This window comes from Artibeus jamaicensis, unplaced genomic scaffold (genome assembly GCF_021234435.1).
Source record: "Artibeus jamaicensis isolate MK-2021 breed Jamaican fruit bat unplaced genomic scaffold, CSHL_Jam_final scaffold_474, whole genome shotgun sequence".
Classification (NCBI taxonomy): Eukaryota; Metazoa; Chordata; class Mammalia; order Chiroptera; family Phyllostomidae; genus Artibeus; species Artibeus jamaicensis.
This window is the reverse complement of record NW_026522046.1, coordinates 40710398-40728239: the sequence shown is the minus strand read 5'-3', so window position 1 is coordinate 40728239 and position 17842 is coordinate 40710398. Positions and strand designations below refer to the sequence as shown.

Here is a 17842-nt window from a genome sequence, read left to right as displayed (position 1 = left end):
GCCTAGTGTCTTGCTCCCATCTTCCTGGAGACTTCTCTTCCGTAGCCCAGTCCCCCTTGTGTCCCTTATAAGTCACTGCGATAACATCGGGCCCCTGGTTGACCCAGGATCATCTCCCATCACCAATCCTGAACCGACTCCCATCTTCAAAGTCACTTTCCCTGTAAGGAACATATTCACAGGCTCTGGGACCAGGACACGGACATCTCCGGGGGACCACAAAAGCTGTACACCCCCAGGCTCACTCCCGCCGAATGGGAGAAGGAGGAGCCATACTTTTCGATGGCACGTACAGTTTTGACTTTAGATGGAGTAGGAGCAGGAGACCTTTTACCTGAAAGGGGTCAGGCCAGGAAGCTGGTGGTTTGCCCTCAGCCCCACCCACAAGAGGCTAAGAACTGACCTGGTAAGTTCAAGGGACCGCGTGGGACCTCAAAGGAGGCCCTGGAATTCCCACATGGCTGGGCCTTAGGAGCGTGTCTGTCACCTCAGAGGTGGCCTTTGAGCAGTCAGTCCTGGCCACAGCCATGGCAACTGGGGCCTTTTCTGTAGAAGGAACTTTCCAGAATCCTTGGGAAACTACCTCCATAGGAGCTGTTTAGGGAGATACTCTGAAGGAGAGATGTCGCCACAGTCAGGTTAGCATCGTACACTGATATTTATTAGGCCTTGGATGCTGGCACCTGCCAGGGTGGCATGAACCAGGCCCAGCCCGGGGCCCTGGGGGCAGGTCCCTCAGCTTGGCTGGCTGGGATCAGACAGCCTTGCCACGAGGTGGCCTGGTCGGGTCCAGAAGGTCTGAAGTGGACATCCGGACAGCCCCACAGGAGATCATACACCGGGCTGCTCCTGACCCTACGAGGAGGGTCCTGGATGTCACAGGCTCAGCATCAGGAAGGCGCGCAGCAGGGCCAGTCTACAGAGGAGGGTGCGGCAGGAGGGCCTGCAGCACCCACAGGACTGGCAGCAGGGGGACACACAATGAGCCCACAGCTCACGGGCACACAGCAGGCCACCTGACCTGTGGCTCAGAGACAGTTGCCTGGCAGGGGCCGGGCGTGCAGCAGACCAGGCTGCAGGGGAAGACCTGGCCACAGACTGCTGGGCAGCACAGGGACCAGCAGCTGCAGGCCGGCTGGCAAGAGGCAGCTGAGCCATGCAGGGGGCGTGACAGAAACCCCACAGCCCAAGGGAGGTCAGCAGGCATGGCACACCCCACAGAACTGGTACAGCAGCTGGTGTGGCACATGGTGGCGTGGGCCCGGAGTGGGGTCTGGGCAGTGGACAGAGCTGGTCCACAGGCTCCTTCCCCCCAGCAGTCTTTTGACCCAGCAGACGCCCGTTAGCGTCTTGGCTAACGAGACTCCTGTGCCTGCCTCTTGGCTGCCTGGCTGGCTTTTCCTCCTCTTCCCTCTCCGTTGGTCTCTTCTTGGTTGAAGTGACCCAGTTCAGGAAGCTCCTTCTTGGCTGGAAGTCACTGGGACCCAGTGGCCTTGTGCGCTCTGGAACCGAAGCCCACATTGAACAGCGAAGGGCCCTCAGTTGGGGACAGGGGATCAGTCCTTCATGATTTTCAAAGTCCACCCCAATATTAAATACCCGTCCTCTGGCCACACAGCATGGTCCCACTCACTGCACTGAGGGTCCCCCAATTCGATTTGGCGATCCAGAAGGTTTTCCAAACAATGAGAGCCACGCTGCGGGCTCGTGCGGCGAGCTCACGACCCTGCCAATGCAAAACAATCACAATGGATCTAGCTCGGTGCCACATGCTAAGTGTTTGCACCGACCGTCTCATAACTGACTGCGTTCCAATCCCACCCCCATCTCCTGATGGGGCAGGTGCCTGTCCTGTCGCAGCAGACGGAGCGCAGGCATGTGAAGCTGCCTGGTTTCCTCCGGACCCGTGCTCTCTGCCACTGTGCCGACCTGTGCTGGGGCTTGGGATTCTGAGAGTCTTCCACCTATAAGTTAGACTATGTTTAATCCACTTTGGGAACCTCGTCCGTATTTCTTCAAGATATTCTGGGACTTCCGCCAAGATGGAGACGTAGCTGGAGGAACGACCTCGCCTCTGTGCACAACCAAATCTAAGAACAACTATTTTTAACAGCAGTCACAACCAAACCACACGAAAAATCGACAATAGGGAGTCCAAAGGACAACTAGATACTCAGCTGGACCGGTACGGGGAGCGAGGCCAGCAGCGGAACAGGTTAGCAAGAAAAAATTCCCAGGGCAGTGCGCGGTGTGCGCAGGCGGCAACCGAGGGCGCTGATCGCTAGCGAGCTGGCTGCCGGAGCGCACAGGGAAGAGGCGCGGCGGTCGGTCGGTCGGTCGGTCGGTCGGGCGCATTTACGTGCAGAGAAGCCAGTGAGAAGGGAAGCCGGCGTGGGGCAGCAGGCTCGCACAATTCCGATCGGATAAACCCCAGGCGTGCGGAGTGACTGGATGCGCTGGGCTAGCGGAGGGGACCGCCATTGCTCCCTCTCTGACCACGCCCCCACACACAGAGTCACAAACCAGCGACCTGGGTCTCCCCGTCCGGGTAAACAACTAAGGCTTCGCTCCGCTCACTTAACAGCACGAATAGACCAAAAATGGCTCTAGGACAACTCAGAGCCCCAGAACCAATAGACCTAAGTGATGAAGAAATAGCCAGTCTTTCAGATGCACAGTTCAAAACACTGGTTATCAGGATCCTTACAGAACTGGTGGATTTTAGTCACAAATTAGAGAAACATATGGAAGCTAAACTAATTGAAATGAATGGTGATACAAAGAATACCAATAGTAATGGAAAGAAAATTGGGACTCAAATCAAGGGAGTGGACCAGAAGGAAGAAAAAAATGATCAAACAGAAAGGAATGAAGAAATAAGAATTCAGAAAAATGAGGAGAAGCTTAGGAACCTCCAGGACATCTTTAAACGTTCCAACATTCGAATTATAGGGGTACCAGAAGGGGGGAAAGGAACAGCCACCAGTGGAAAACTTATTTGAACAAATAATAAAGGAGAATTTCCCCAAGATGGCAAAGGAAATAGACTTCCAAGAAATCCAGGAAGCTCAGAGAGTCCCAAAGAAGTTGGACCCAAGAAGGAACACACCAAGGCACATCATAATTACATTAGCCAAGATTAAAATGAAGGAGAGAATCCTAGAGGCAGCAAGAGCTAAGGGGACAGTCACCTACAAAGGAGTTCCCATCAGACTGTCAGCTGATTTCTCAAAAGAGACCTTAGAGGCAAGAAGGGGCTGGAAAGAAGTATTCCAAGTCATGAAAACCGAAGACTACAACCAAGATTGCTCTATCCAGCAAAACTTTCATTTAGAATGGAAGGACAGATAAAGTGCTTCTCAGATAAGACCAAATTCAAGGAGTTCATCATCACCAAGCCCTTATTATATGAAATGTTAAAGGGACTTATCTAAGAAAAAGAAGTTAAAGAAACATGAACAGTGAAAGGACAACAAACTCACAGTTATTAACAACCACACCTAAAATGAAAGCAAACTAAAAGGACAGCTAGATCAGGAGTGGAAACATAGAAATGAAGATCTCAAGGAGGGTTAGCAACAGGGGAGTGGGAGGAGGAGATGGGGGTAGAAGGTACAGAAAATAAGTAGCATAGACAGTAGATAGAAAATAGATGGGGGGGGGGCAACCCCACAGTTTGCAGACTCCTGCTGTAGTGTTTCCTGTGCCTGGCTGGTGTGGCTCAGTGGATTGAGCACTGGCCTGTGGACCAAGGGGTTGCCGGTTCGATTCCTGGTCAGGGCACATGCCTGGGTTGCAGGGTGTGCAAAAAGCAACAGCACATTGATGTTTCTCTCCCTCTCTTTCTCTCTCCCTTCTCCTCTGTCTAAAAATAAATAAGATCTTTAAAAATTAAAGTTCAAACTACATTATTGCCTCAAGTCTTCCCTGTTGGTATGAGACAAAAGTGACTAGAAGGACACAGCACTCGGCTCTGAGCCAGGGGGCCCGGTGCATGGCAATGGCCTGGGGAAACCACGTGGGGTCACGGAAACCATGCGGGGCCACGTCGTCAAACCAGATCACCCTGTTTACAGAAGGGGAACCGGGCCTCCAAGCCAAGCATACTCACGGGGAGCCCAACACAGAACAGTGCGTCCCAGGAAACAGGATGCTGGGGAGACATGTGCAAACAGCCATGGGGGACGCACAGTCCGGCGGGGACGGCCACAGCTCGAGTATAAAGGCCGCCAGGGAAGGAGCCTGCGGTCACCACTGCCCTCCACGCCACACCAGCCAGCCCCTCGACGACATGTGCCACACCAGCTGCTCCACAGGCTGCCGGGCTGGCTGCTGCTTGCCCAGCCCCTGCCAGCCCTCCGTGTGCCTGCCCGTGGGCTGCAAGCCAGCTGTGTACGTGCCGGTGAGCTGCCAGACCACCTGCTGTGTGCCCGTGAGCTGCAGGCCTATCGTGTGCACGGCCCCCTCCTGCCAGCCCTCCGTGTGCCTGCCTGTGAGCTGCAGGCCCGTCGTGTGCGTGGCCCCCTCCTGCCAGTCCTCTGGGTACATCCAGCCCTCCTGCCCCACCCTGGTCTGCACACCCATCTCCTGTGGCACCCCTTCCTGCTGTTGACCCCGAGCCTCCTACCCGGCCACTCCCAGTGTGGATGGGACCACACCTGCACCTCTCCCACCCTGAGTCCTCGGCAGGCCTCCAGTTGTGCAGGTGGAGGATGAAAAGCACGTCCAACAAGTGCCCTGAACTCCGGGACGAGAGTGTGGCAGGGCGATCTGGATCCCGCGTGACCCTGTGCATCCCCTCAGGGAAGCCCTGGTGCTCAGGGTCCTCCTCTGTCTCCAACAGGAAACCTCACCCCGTGCGAGGCTAATAAAATGTGCCTTCTTGCTGCAGATGGTCCCTCTGTTTTATCTTCACATGCTTTCTGAAATTCTTCCCCTGAAGATGGCTACCTGCCTAAGCACAGCAGTCCCTCCTCAAAGGGCTGTCTCCAGAAAGCTCAGCTGAAGGTGGGGGGCCCCTGGAGGGTAGAGGGGTGGGGGAAGGCGCTGTCCCCACATCTGCCACCCAAAACACTGTATGTAGGTAGAGAAGGGCAGAGGGAAAACCTCCCTGCAGCTGAGTGGAGGACGGGACACAGGCCTGGACCCCAGGGCCCACGGCGCCATGAAGGATCACTGCGACCGGGTGGCGGGAGACTCCCACCGAACCCCGACTCGTGCAAAGCGGAGTCTGGCTGTCACGGGGGGAGAGGCAGGAAGTCCGAGGAAACCTTGCCCTCAAAGTCCCAGGTGAACAGGGCTCTCCAGGCGGACGGCGCTGGGCCAGGGTGACAGTGAGCCCTCCTGCCCCCAACCCAGCCCGACCAGCGTCGCTGCACACAGAGCACCAGTCTCCACTGGGGACAGGCAGGGGCACGTAGAGGACCCTTCGTGTGCAGGGCCCCAAGGGGCAGCTGGAAGCAGGGCAGAGCCAGAACACTGCCCCCTCCCCAACTCTGGCCCTAAACAAGGTGCTGGCAAAGGATTCCTAAATGTATGAGGAAATGTCAATTTGTGGCCTAAAAAAATTCTGCTCGTGGCATATTTACATATTTGTCTTTACTTCTGTCCAAGAAAAATTTCAGCTGGATCAAAAAAATATTTTTTTATCAGACAAATAGAACAGAATTGAGATACCAGAAATAAACCTATGCATTTATGGTGAGTTGATTTTGACAAGGGTTTCAAGACCATTTATTGCGGTAAAAATGATCTTTTCAATGAAAGATACTGAGAAAACTAGATTTCCATGGGCAAAAAGAATGCAGCTGGTCCCCCCGCCTCACCCCAGACACAAAAAGGAACTCAAAATGGATCAACAACTAGAATGCAAGAGATAAACCAAAAAAGTCTTAGAAGAAAACATAGAGGAAATAATGATTCATAAACTTGAATTGGACAATGGATTCTTAGATTTGACACCAAAAGCAAGGAGAGCAAAGGAAAAAGTAAATAAATTGAACTTGATCAAAATGTATATCTTGTGTGACTCAAAGGACATTATCCAAAAAAAAAGCAAAAGGACAATGTAGAGAATGAGAGAAAATATTCGCAAATCATATGTATAGTAAGAGTTTAATACCCAGACCATGTAAGGAACTCCTATCACTCAACAACAAAAACACAAACACCTGAACTGAAAAGTGGTAAAGGACTCGAATAGGCATCTCCCCAATGAAGATACATGAATGGCCAAAGGCAGGTGAAAGGGAGTCCACACTGGTCAGTAAGGAAATGCAGATGAAACCATGATGAGATACTGTTTCATACCTCTGGAATAGCTGTATTTTTTTTAAAGAAGAAATTAACAGGTGTCATTGAGGATGTGGAGGAATCCAGACCCTCAAACATTTCCAGTGGGGATATGAAATGGCACAGCCACTATGGAAACATTTTTGGCAGTTCCTCAAAAAGCTGAACAGAGACTTACCATCGACCCAGAACTTCCTCTCCTCAGAATACACCCAGGAGAACTGGAAAGGGCGCTCCAATGTCCTTTGCAGCCTCATTCACAGAACCCGGTTGTGCAAACAACCAGGCAAGTGGGTAAACACAGTGAGTGCGTCAGAACGATGGGCTACGATACAATCATGAAAATACAGGAAGTTCTGATTCACGCTGCCACACAGATGAAGCTCGAGGACATCAAGCTAAGGCCACATGCCAGGGGCCTCCCGCGTGCCATGCGCCAACTTGGCTCAGACTCCCTCAGCGTGGCCAGGACCCTGATCATCAGAGACCCCTCTCTTCTCTGAGTCCCTGCCCCGCTGGCGTGCCAGCTCCTGCAGCTCATGAGAGCCCACTGTGCGCCGGCCAGGACGTCGGCAAGCCGGTTGTTAAACTGCCAACGGCCTGAAATCAGCCACGGTGGGCACACTCAAACCCCGCCACTGGCAAACCTGCCAGTCTGGGCCTTCATCGCAGAGAGCACCACACCCCGTCAGTCCTCACTTCTCCCACCGCCCGGGAGTGTCGGGCTCCCTCCGGCTCCTCGGGTCTAGCCGAGCAGCCCCCTCCTACTTCAGTCCCCTCCTTGCCAAGGCCCTAGCACAGAGCTCTCAACAGAGAAGGACGTGGCCAGGGTGTCCAGCCTTTGGGCGTCTCTGGCCACACTGGAAGAAGACTTGTCTTGGGCCACACATTAAATACACTGTGACATGTAATCACAAAAAATGTCATCATGTTTTAAGTAAATTTATGATCTCGCCTTTGGGCTGAAGTCACAGCCATCTGGGTCGCATGCAGCTCATGGGCAGCAGGTTGGACACCCCTGCATGTAGAATGTCTTTGCTCTCTTTTTTAAGTGTTATTTTCCGTTACAGTTGACAGCAGTCTTTGTTCTTGACTTAAAAAACCCCTTGCCTCCCCAAAGAAAACTCCCAGCTTCCTAGAGACCCCTTCTGGACGGTGGCTTCCCTTCAGCATCACGTCACCTTGTCTACCTTCCCTCCTTCAGGGAAACGAACGCTCATTTTCTCGCTTTCCATACAGCAAGCTCCTTTCTCAAGCTAGCTCCCAGTCTCCAGGCACCCACCGTACCTTTCCGTGTGAACCTCGCACCGGTTTCTAATCCAGCTTCACCCTGTTCCCCGCCCCCCACAGAGTCCAGATTTCTCATGTCTTCCACGTCTCTCTGCTCTCTGGTTGAGAACCAGGCCCACCAGGTTCCAATCTGGGCTCTTCTGCTTGCTAGCGTGGTTTTGGTGCAAGTGCTTAGCTGTGCCTCAGTCTCCCCATCTGTAAAGTGGGAACAACAACTCCTACTTCACCAGCCTGCTGTGAGAGTTGCAGAGTTCACATTTATTAAATTGCTCAGAATAGTTGCTGGCATAGCAAGAGCTATTATTTAAGTGTTTGCTAATACAATAAAAATAAACATAGCTCCAAATTATTCACTGGTTTATGGATTCAGAAAAGCATTACACCCCAAAATAAAGAGGATAAAAAAAGATCAAAATATGCTTATGATTCAACCAAGCATGGAGAAATAGGGGAAATAATAGTAAGCAGCCCCAGAAAGGTGCCCAGAGGGGGACTGTTGGGAATTACTGGCCCTCCTGGGTCCATGCTCAGGTCCAGTCCCCACTGTGGATGTCTGCTCTGCACCCCGGCTCCGTAGGCCCTGGGCTCCGACCTCTAAGGGGCTTAACGAGCTGAGCTATCTGTTATGGATGCACAGCGTCCTCAGGGACCTGGTCCAAGAACAACAAGGAAACAGGCTCTTCTGTGTCCTCGTGATGGGACAACATACGCACCTTTGAGCTGTATATAAGCCCAGTCACCCTGAGCAGCTCACACAACCTCACACCGACTCCCTCAAACACACACTTACACACTCACATCATCTTCCAGCCCCACCGCCCCACCATGGCCGCCTCCACCCTGTCTGTCTGCTCCAGCGACCTGAGCTACAGCAGCCGCGTCTGCCTGCCTGGTTCCAGTGACTCTTGCACCAACTCCTCCTGGCAGGTGGACGACTGTCCAGAGAGCTGCTGTGAGCCCTCCTGCTGTGCCTCCAGCTGTTGCCAGCCCTCCTGCTGTGTCCCCAGCTGCTGCCAGCCCTCCTGCTGTGTCCCCAGCTGCTGCCAGCCCTCCTGCTGTGCCTCCAGCTGTTGCCAGCCCTCCTGCTGTGTCCCCAGCTGCTGCCAGCCCTCCTGCTGTGCCCCCAGCTGTTGCCAGCCCTCCTGCTGTGTCCCCAGCTGCTGCCAGCCCTCCTACTGTGTGCCCATCTGCTGCAAGCCCATCTGCTGTACACCCATCTGCTGCAAGCCCGTGTGCTGTGTGCCCATCTGCTCTGGGACTGCCCCCTGCTCAGTCCCCTCCTGCTGCCAGGCCACCCCCTGTCCCTCATCCTGCTGCAGACCCTCCTCCTGCATGTCTGTCATCTGCCGCCCTGTGTGCAGACCCTCCTGCTGTGTGCCAGTCTCCTCCTGCTGTGCCCCCTCCTCCTCCTGCTGCCGGCCCAGCTGCTGCCGCCCAGCCTCCTGTCTGTCTGTCATCTGCCGCCCTGTGTGCTCTCGCCCAGCCTGCTGTGTCCCTGCCTCAGCCCAGAAATTCTGCTGCTGACCAGGCATGTCCCTCCTGGGCCAGCTGAGCACAATGGGGCACTGCTGGCTTTGCAGCTGCCTTTAGGGTCTGTCTCTTAGGAACTCCTGAGATGCACTGACAGCATCCCCTCCTCTCAGCTGGGGAGGAAGTTCCATCAAACTCCGGATGACCCTGTCCATGCTCACTGGCTTACTCCTCCTGGTGTCCCAGTGGCCAGCCATGTCCATGATACAAGTCTCAGTGGTCTTGCCTCCTTAGAGGCTGCTTGGAAAAACCTAATAAACTCACCTGCATTTAACCTTAATGGCACTTGGTTCTTTTAGCCATTTCTAGTTGAATTGCCAGCCAGTCCTCACAGAGGCGGGGCCCAGTGCCCTCACAGCCCTGCCTGACCCCAGCTGCACTAGCCCTTTCTCAGGGCCCCTGCCCGCGCTGAGCTGGCACCTAGCTCCCATCCCACAGGATCTGGGCCGGTCCCAGGAATGGGGGCTTTGGTATGGGCAGCCCCCTTCCCAGGAGCCCATCTGTGGCGGACCCTCAGGGACTTGGCTGTGGCCAGTCCCAGGCACAATTACCACACAGCCCTGGGCATCTCCCTGAGAGGCCCCCTTGGAGGAAAGCCCCCTGCAGAAGGGGCCCGGCAGGACATGGGGTTCAGTGTCTCTCCCCAGGAGAGAGGAAGGGCAGATGCAGCAGCCCCTCCGCCCACGCCCAGAGGACTGGAGTCAGGCACCACCTGCACTCGCCGCCCCAGCCCTCCTGGCCCACCTGCCTCCTCCGGCTCCTAAACCTCCCTCTCTCTGGAGCATTCCGCCGGGACCACACATGCCCCGAAGTCTTCTCTCATGTAACATGACAAATAAAACCCAGTCGTCTTCCCCCTTGGCTCTGCCTGCACCCCTCCAGAGCAGAGCTGCCTGACAGCTCTGGGTGGCCCATTTCTCACCTACTCACCGCTCCACTGTGACATCCTCTCCTCTACCCTCCCCACCCACCACCACGCCTCGGACCCTGCCTGACCCCAGCTGATATCAGTCCCACTCCCATCCCCTCTCCTGGAACCTGTCCCCACGGAGCTTGGCCCTCAGCTCCAGGAGGTAACTCTCCTGCTCCTTCTTTCTCTGACTTTCCTGTGCCTGTCGCCCTCCACTTCACTGTGGCGTGGGGACCTTGACTCTCTCCCCTAACACGTCCCCAGGGCTTCTCCTGGATTCAGGCCACTTACAGCTCCCCATAGGACCTTCCTCCAAACTTGCCTCTCCCAGCCCACCTATCCCCCGAGGGTGGAACCCCCGCCCAGCACCCTGGACTCCACCCTCACCCCCAGCCCCCCACATGCAAACCCTGGTCCTGCCACTGAGCCTGTGGTACTTCCAGTAGGTCTTTGGGGTCTGTCCCTGCTGCTCATCACCATTTTCCTTCTCGCTAAGTGACTCTGAGCAGCCTAAGACAGGACCCTGGGTCCCAGCCCCAGAGACCCCAAGACAAGTTCATGGGGCAAGACCTTCCTAGCGGAGGCCACTGTCCTCAGAGCTCCCAGCGCCATGTGCCCATTCTTATACAGAACGCATTTTGGAAAGAAATGGCACCTTCTGTCCAGTAGAAGATGCAATCCAGGAGAAAAAATGTTGTAGAATCCTGTAGGCTTGGGAGAAACTGCCATCTGGGGCCTGGCATTGTCATGGCTGCAGCCTGGGCAGAAGGGGAACCACCAGCAGAGACAGGCGGCCCTGGGGGCGTCGGCCGCACTTGGCTGGGCAGAGCCCTTCGCCTGTCCTTGTGGTCCTGACCTTGTTCTCCTGCCCTCACCCGAAGCTCCGAGCACAAAGTGTCGGGTTGGGGGTCTAGTGTGAGCAAGAGAAGCCGAGAGAACAGGGGCCGGGGGCGCTCCTTTGACCCAAAGCCCCCTCGCCAGCAGCAGCCTGCAGGGTGGTCTCCCTAGGTGGCTACCTGTGAGAGAAGCGCCCGACGTGTTGGACGAGGCCTCCCATTTCATCGGAATGCTCTAGAAACCCAGGAAGTCAGTGTTTTGAACTTCAGCAGAGAGCTGGATAGTGCAAACTTGTCACCAGACCTGAGGCCCGGGGCCTGTCCTACCTGTTCTGGGCAGACCCACCGGTGCCGAACCAGTGGCTGACCTTCCAACTCAACGCCTCTCGGCTCTTCTAGACTTGGTAGAAACCACGTCGCCTTGTTAAGCACGATGCTGCCATGTGGCCAGTAAAATCGTGGTGAGACCAGTGACTGTGTCAGCTGAAGATGTTTAAATCCCACAATGGCCTGGGTGCACTGTGACCCTCACCCCCATCTCGTGGAGGAGGAGACGGAGGCCCACAGTGACCGGCCCAGGCCGTACACACTGGATCAGGCGGTGGGAGGGAGGGGTGAGCAGAGAGGGGGAGAGACCACACGGGGCAGGTAAAACACAGCGTGTTTGCCAGGAATGCTGCAGGGGGGCAGAAAACGTCCCCAAAGGCAGCCTCGTCCCAACTCCAAACACAAGCAGAAGGAGAGGCCCCTCAGGCTGAATGCAGGGATGATTAGATTAACAATTGCCAGAGGGGAGCTGGTCGTGGGACAGCCAGGTGGGCCCTGAGTGGCCCTGCCCCTCACAGCGAGGCCGAGACTCTGCTTTCTCACAGATGACGGACAGGACACCTAACTGTAGAGGCGGAGCTTGCAGGGCCAGAGCGGAGCCACAGAAGCTGGAACAGGCAGGAAGGTTGCCCCTGGAGCCTCCAGAGGGTCCTGTGCCACCTGGGTCTCGGCTCAGGAACTGCTCTTAGGCTTGAGTCCTCCGGGACCGGAGAGGGTTCGTTTTGGTTATTTTAACCACCGAGCACGTGGTTGGTCATCACAGCCACCCCAAGACACAAAGTCAGACGTACAGCCAGCCTTCGCTTAGCGTTGCGGGAGATTCTGCAACTTTGGGAGACAGGACAGATGATGGAGCTGACTCGGCTACAGGCGCTGGCACCAACGGAGGTACGGTCCTCTGGCATCTCATCCATGTCATGATGAGAAACACCGTTATTCAAGGACCTGCTGCGCGTGGTCAACTTTGTATGGAAAATCTGGCTGCCATGCTTTCTGAGTCTGAGTGTGCCGGTTTAAAATGTCACTGAGACAGCATCAATATAAGAATAATAATAACAGTGAACGCTCAGCCTTCTAAGGAGGCTGGTCCAGCCACCCCCAAACCCTTACAGGTGATGCTCAAACTCGCTCCCCAGGACAGGGCCTGTGAGGCTGTCTGCCACCCTGACCAGAGCCACAAGGGCCCTGAGAGCCCAGAGGTCACAGAGGAGACATGTCCCAGCTTGGTGGCTGCTGCTCAGCTGGGCACAGGACCATACTGCCCCTCCCTGCCCACCGCGTGACCCTCCACCCAGAGGTGCCATCTGGAGAGACACCAGCACAAAGCTCCCATCCCCAGGCTGTGCCTGTCAGACCACAACCTGAGGAAGCGACAGCTGGCCCCAACCCCAGGCAGAATGGCTCGGGATTTTGACCCTCCACCCAACCACCTACAGGAACTTGGTGACAATGCAAAAGAAAGGGCACAGCATGCCTCAGGGACAAACACGCGCATGAGGAGCCATTTCTGGGACCCAGAATCCAAGCTTCCCTCCCCCATCACCAGATCCCTGCAATGAGCACCCAGCAGCACCCACTCCGTCCACCTGCCTCAACCCCACCCCAACACCAACTCTCAGGCCCACCGAGCAGACTCGCTCAGGACCAGACGCCCAGCCCTGACACACAGGCAGGACTTTTATGAGCTGGGCAGCAGCTCCTGGGAAAATAAATGAGCCCTAATGAGGGTTCCTCGGGAACCAACTCCAAACACCAACAAGGAAGGGGGGGCGTGGGGGCCTCCTGCTAGGGCAACACACAACACAGAGGAGGGGTATAAAGGCTGACAGCCCTGGGCACCTCACACACTCACTCACCCTCACACACACACACACACACTCACACTCACACACTCCTCCCAGCTCACCTCCAGCCCCACCACCCACCATGGCTGCCTCCACTCTGTCCGTCTGCTCCAGTGACCCAAGCTATGGCAGCCGCGTCTGCCTGCCTGGTTCCAGTGACTCTTGCACCGACTCCTCCTGGCAGGTGGAAGATTGTCCAGAGAGCTGCTGTGAGCCCTCCTGCTGTGCCCCCAGCTGCTGCCAGTCCACCTGTTGTGTTCCAAGCTGCTGCCAGTCCACCTGCTGTGCCCCCAGCTGCTGTGAGCCCTCCTGCTGTGTCCCCAGCTGCTGCCAGTCCACCTGCTGTGTCCCCAGCTGCTGCCAGTCCACCTGCTGTGCCCCCAGCTGCTGTGAGCCCTCCTGCTGTGCCCCCAGCTGCTGCCAGTCTACCTGCTGTGTTCCAAGCTGCTGCCAGCCCTCCTGCTGTGTTCCCAGCTGCTATGCCCCAGCCCCCTGCCAGCCCCTCGTCTGCACCCCTGTGAGCTGTGGGCCCAGCCCCTACCAATCAGCCTGCACCAGCTCCTGCACACCCTCATGCTGCCAGCAGTCTAGCTGCCAGCCCTCCTGCTGCACCTCCTCCCCCTGCCAGCAAGCGTGCTGTGTTCCTATCTGCTGCAAACCCACCTGCTGCACACCTGTCTGCTGCAAGCCCGTCTGCTGCACCCCCTGCCCCTCATCCTGCTGCAAACCCTCCTCCTGCGTGTCCGTCATCTGCCGCCCTGTGTGCAGACCCGCCTGCTGCGTGCCTGTCTCCTCCTGCTGTGCCCCCTCCTCCTCCTGCTGCCGCCCAGCCTTCTGCGTGTCCCTCATCTGCCGCCCCGTGTGCTCCCGCCTGGCCTGCTGTGTCCCTGCTTCAGCCCAGAAGGCCTGCTGCTGACCGCGTGTCCAGTCCCGCCACAGCCAGCCCCTCCCTCCTCACGACCGCCCACAGGGTTTCCCCCAGCACATGCACTGGTACAGGCCTCCGCAGGAGCACTCGCTGACCCCCAACCCGAGCCACCGCAATGAGCCTGTCTGCAGCCTCCACATGCTGCCCTGATAAAGCTAAGACATCCCTCCCCTATTGGGCGGGGTCCTCAGGCTGTTTCTGACAGACGTGGCCCCTGGGCCTTGTCCCATAGCCTTCCTGGGGGCCCTGCCTATCTCGACCCCTGCCCCCCAGATGCTGTTTACCCCCCCATACTTGTGTCTCAAGTTGATTGAATAAACGTGCTGTCCTGGCCCCTGGCGTTCTCTTTATGGGCCTAGTTGCAGGTTTTCTCCCATCCCCCAGGGAAGCATAGCCCTGGCTCCTGCATCTTAGGCACAAGTCACACTTGGGCAGCTTTTCCTACACTGACTTCTGAGGCCCACCCAGGGCCGTCTGGGGCCCCTGCTCCTACGTCTGCACCTCTGGACATATCTGGGGTGGCCGTGCTGCCTGGCCGTGTGGCGTGTCTGGGACCCAGGTGGCCAATAGCCACCTGGCCAGCAGGCCCTTGGCGAGAGGGTCCTGTTGTCTCAGGCTTTGCTCTCCCTGATCAGTCGAGGGTACCTGGGGGCAGGGCCCGAGCTGGCTTCAGGGCCAGGAGGCAGAGGGACCAGGATGCTCCTGGGGCAGAGCTGACACAGAGGTTTCTACAGACTGAGTCTGTCCCGCCATCTACCCCTGAACCTCCTCATTTTTTAAAATGTCCCCTGTCAGTGCCTCCACAGGTCGATGACAACACCCTTTCCTTGGCCCCAGGTCCAGGCCGGATGTGACCAAGGTCAGGCAGACCCCTGACTCCAGGTCTCACCTGGGTGTGGCAGAGGTCAGAGGGCAGAGGGCGGGGGTAGGTGACTTCAAGGGCCCACACTCTGGGGCTCAGGCTTGCTGTCTTTAGAGGGTTTTTCCCTCGTTGAAGGTCTGCATGGAGCCCCCACATTTTCCAGACTGCCCAAGGCCAGCCCTCATTCCTGGACAGAGCCACTTCCTAACTGAGGTCCCCTCCTCCACACTCCACCAGTGCCACCTCTCACTCCTCATCTTCCCCTGCTCCTGCCACAGCACCCCCTCCCCCCAGGAGGCCATGAAATGCAGCAAGGCACTCTTCAAAGGGAGGGGGGTCAACAGCGAGCTCCCCACCCTCAGAGCAGGTTTAACAGATCACCTGACTGTCAGGCAATGTCCCCCCGAGAACCTGGTCCAGACCCCCCATCAGCCAGGCTGGCATTTCCAGAACCATGCTCACGAAATGGGGGAGCCCGGAATCTCTCGGTGGAACTAGACTTGGATGGTGTGAATTCCCGCAGATTAGCACTCATAGTCAGTCCTTCCTCCCACATCCTGGGGCTCCCTCCCCTGGGGACCCTGCCCCTCCTCCACCACTCTCCTGGGGCACACTGGCCCTCTTTTCTGGGACCCCATTATGAAAGGGGGGGTGTGAGAAATCAATTCTCCCAGGTGTTATGAAGCTGGAAAATCCCCTGGACTTCTGTCCACTGCAGCCTCCCCTAAGCCTCTAGCGGTCTCCCTCTAGACAACCTCACCTGCACCCCCAAAGACCACTGAGCTGGGGAACCCCAATCTTTTGTGGGTCTGAGCCTCTCTGGGTGGATGGTGAACCCATAGATCCCTTATCAGAAACTGTATTTAAATGCATAAAACATATTCCCCTAGATTCCTAGGAGAAACAATTGTGTGAAAATACAGTTACCAATTTTTTTTTTAAACAAATGTGGCAGTGAGGTACCCTTTTCATTGAAGTGTTAACACAAAAGGAAAGGCAGCCTCACTCAGATGAGGGTCAGATGTTCCCACAAATCCTCAGGGGGCGCAAAGATGCTGGCGACAGTGCAGGCGCTAACTGCGGGGGGCTCACCGCACATCCCACAGGGCTGCTGCGTCTGGGTTGGAGTCATGACCCACAGATACAGTGGTTCCTACACAAGTTCAAGGCCCGGAATTCCATCCCTCCGACCCCGGAAGGAGCCCAGTGGCGTCGGGCAAGGCAGGGCGCTCTCCACCAGGATGGTGGAGAGCGCCCTGGTTTAACCAGAAGGAGCCAGGTGAGCCACCAGCCTGAGTGCCATTCTGTTCTGCTCTTCAGGGACGCCCGCACAGCCTGTCACCAACACTAGTGACTCTCCTCTGAGTTGTCCTAAGCTCAGCCTCGAGCCCCGGGGCAGGGGATGCCACCTACCCGCAGACTTCCCGGGAAAGGTAGTTACACAGCGCGTGGTCCCCAGAGCGCCCCCCACCCCTAGCGGCGAGCGGCGTCTCCGCAGGCTGCACGGGAGCCCGGACTCCCGCGCACACACCTCGCCAGGTGGGGCTGTGGAGCGGCGCCCGAGCCTTGGGAGGCTTCCCAACCACCTCCCACCTCCACGCGAGACCTGCGGCACAGCCACATGCACGCCGCAGAAAAAAGACCACGACACAAGTTTTATCATTTAGGTGGATATCCTCCTGTTTTTCTCTGCGGCGCGCGCGTGTGCACACGGAGCCTTCCCTTCCGCTTCCCCAGGGCTCCCCGCCAACCCGGCCCAGCCTGCAGACCCCAGGGCGGGGCCGGCCGCCCCCAACCCACCCCACCCCACACCACACCATTTCACCCCTCCCCCGCCCAGAAGTGGAAGCTATCTCCTTCCAGGCCGCCCCGCCCACCCCCTTCCTTCGCCCGGGGTCGGGGGGACGGTAGGGGGGCAGGGGACTCCCGGGCTGCATGCCGACCCTGGAGTCACCTTGGCAGCAAGGCTGACATTTCTTCTGCCCCCGCCCCACTGCGGTGGCCGGTAAGTACCGGAGATACTCGTTAGATTCGCCTGAGATCCCCCCTCAAGATGTTCACCCCAGGGCAGAGGTACCTGGGCCCCGGCGGCTCCAAGCCTGGACCTGGGGCTGGGATGAAAAACGAAGCGTTAACAGACGGGGGCCCCCACCCCAACACCCTGCGAGGGAAGGGAGTGGCTTTCACGTCCGACGCCTAACCTTTCGCCCTGCTTTCTGAGCGGCGCTGGGCACGTGGTACCAGAGCGGACGCGGTTCGGGGTGCGCTTGCAAGCACAGAGGCCTGGCCGGGACACCGAGGGTGATAACCGAGGACCTCGCCCCCTCTTCCCTGTCCTCCCACCTTCGGGGTCCCCGGACTGTCAGGATGGGAGGAGAAGTGGGCGCCCCCACCCCTCTCCCGCCCCAACACAGAGCTCTCTAAGCTCGGGGCTCAGAGTCCAGCTGGGAGGGTGGGGCGTGGGGGCGTCCAGGCGGAGACCAGTCCAGACCTGGAATCGCGCGCCTTCACTGCGGAAAAAGGCTGCCCGGAAAACCCATGATTTACCGTTAACAATCGAAGCCACTTAAGAGCATAGTGTATGAGGTTCCATTATAAAAAATGTATGTTCTGTTTCCTGACTTCTGGGCGGAGTGTTGGGGGGAGTGTAATAATAAAACCTGCCCTGTAAGCTGAGAACTTTTTATAAGGACAAAGGGTGTCAGGGTGACAGGGCGCCCTGGTTTAGGGCGTCGCCTTCTCTGTGCTGGGGGGGCGAAGGGGGGGTGGGCCCGCAGACTTGTATTTGCAGAGACGAGGGTGAGGGGTGTGCTGGGGTCTCCTCCAGAGAGCAGGTCGCTGCGCCTGTACTAATAGGGGGTCATTCACTTAATGTCACGTGTACTTTTGCTAAAAGTGACAAAAGTGAAAAGCCTCAGCACTAAACTGTTGAGACCGTCTGCGCCCAATCGCCAACCACTCCCCAGCTGTGCAGAAGTGTCAGGCAGGTAAGACAGCAGCCCCGTCTCCCCCTCTGCCTCCGGA

The 17842-nt window shown here is 57.1% G+C and overlaps 2 protein-coding genes across 2 annotated transcripts; both read left to right on the top strand.

Annotated features, from left to right (window-relative positions):
* Positions 1-4291: 4291 nt before the first annotated feature.
* LOC119058785 (keratin-associated protein 12-3-like) lies at positions 4292-4612 on the top strand. The gene has a single exon (XM_037158228.2). The coding sequence runs from the start codon at positions 4292-4294 to the stop codon at positions 4610-4612; it is 321 nt and encodes a 106-aa protein (XP_037014123.2).
* Positions 4613-8406: 3794 nt separating this feature from the next.
* On the top strand, positions 8407-13944 carry LOC119058781 (keratin-associated protein 10-4-like). The gene is made up of 2 exons (XM_037158223.2): positions 8407-9070; positions 13097-13944. Exons 1-2 carry the CDS (start codon positions 8407-8409, stop codon positions 13942-13944), a joined length of 1512 nt encoding a protein of 503 aa, XP_037014118.2.
* Positions 13945-17842: the final 3898 nt, after the last annotated feature.

Bases quoted from the DNA above. Each gene is read 5' to 3' on its own strand.
- LOC119058781 (XM_037158223.2), top strand. From the start codon at position 8,407: ATGGCCGCCTCCACCCTGTCTGTCTGCTCCAGCGACCTGAGCTACAGC. The intron at 9,071-13,096 runs GTGTCCCTGCCT...GCTCACCTCCAG, and splicing joins GTGCTCTCGCCCAGCCTGCT to CCCCACCACCCACCATGGCT.
- LOC119058785 (XM_037158228.2), top strand. From the start codon at position 4,292: ATGTGCCACACCAGCTGCTCCACAGGCTGCCGGGCTGGCTGCTGCTTG.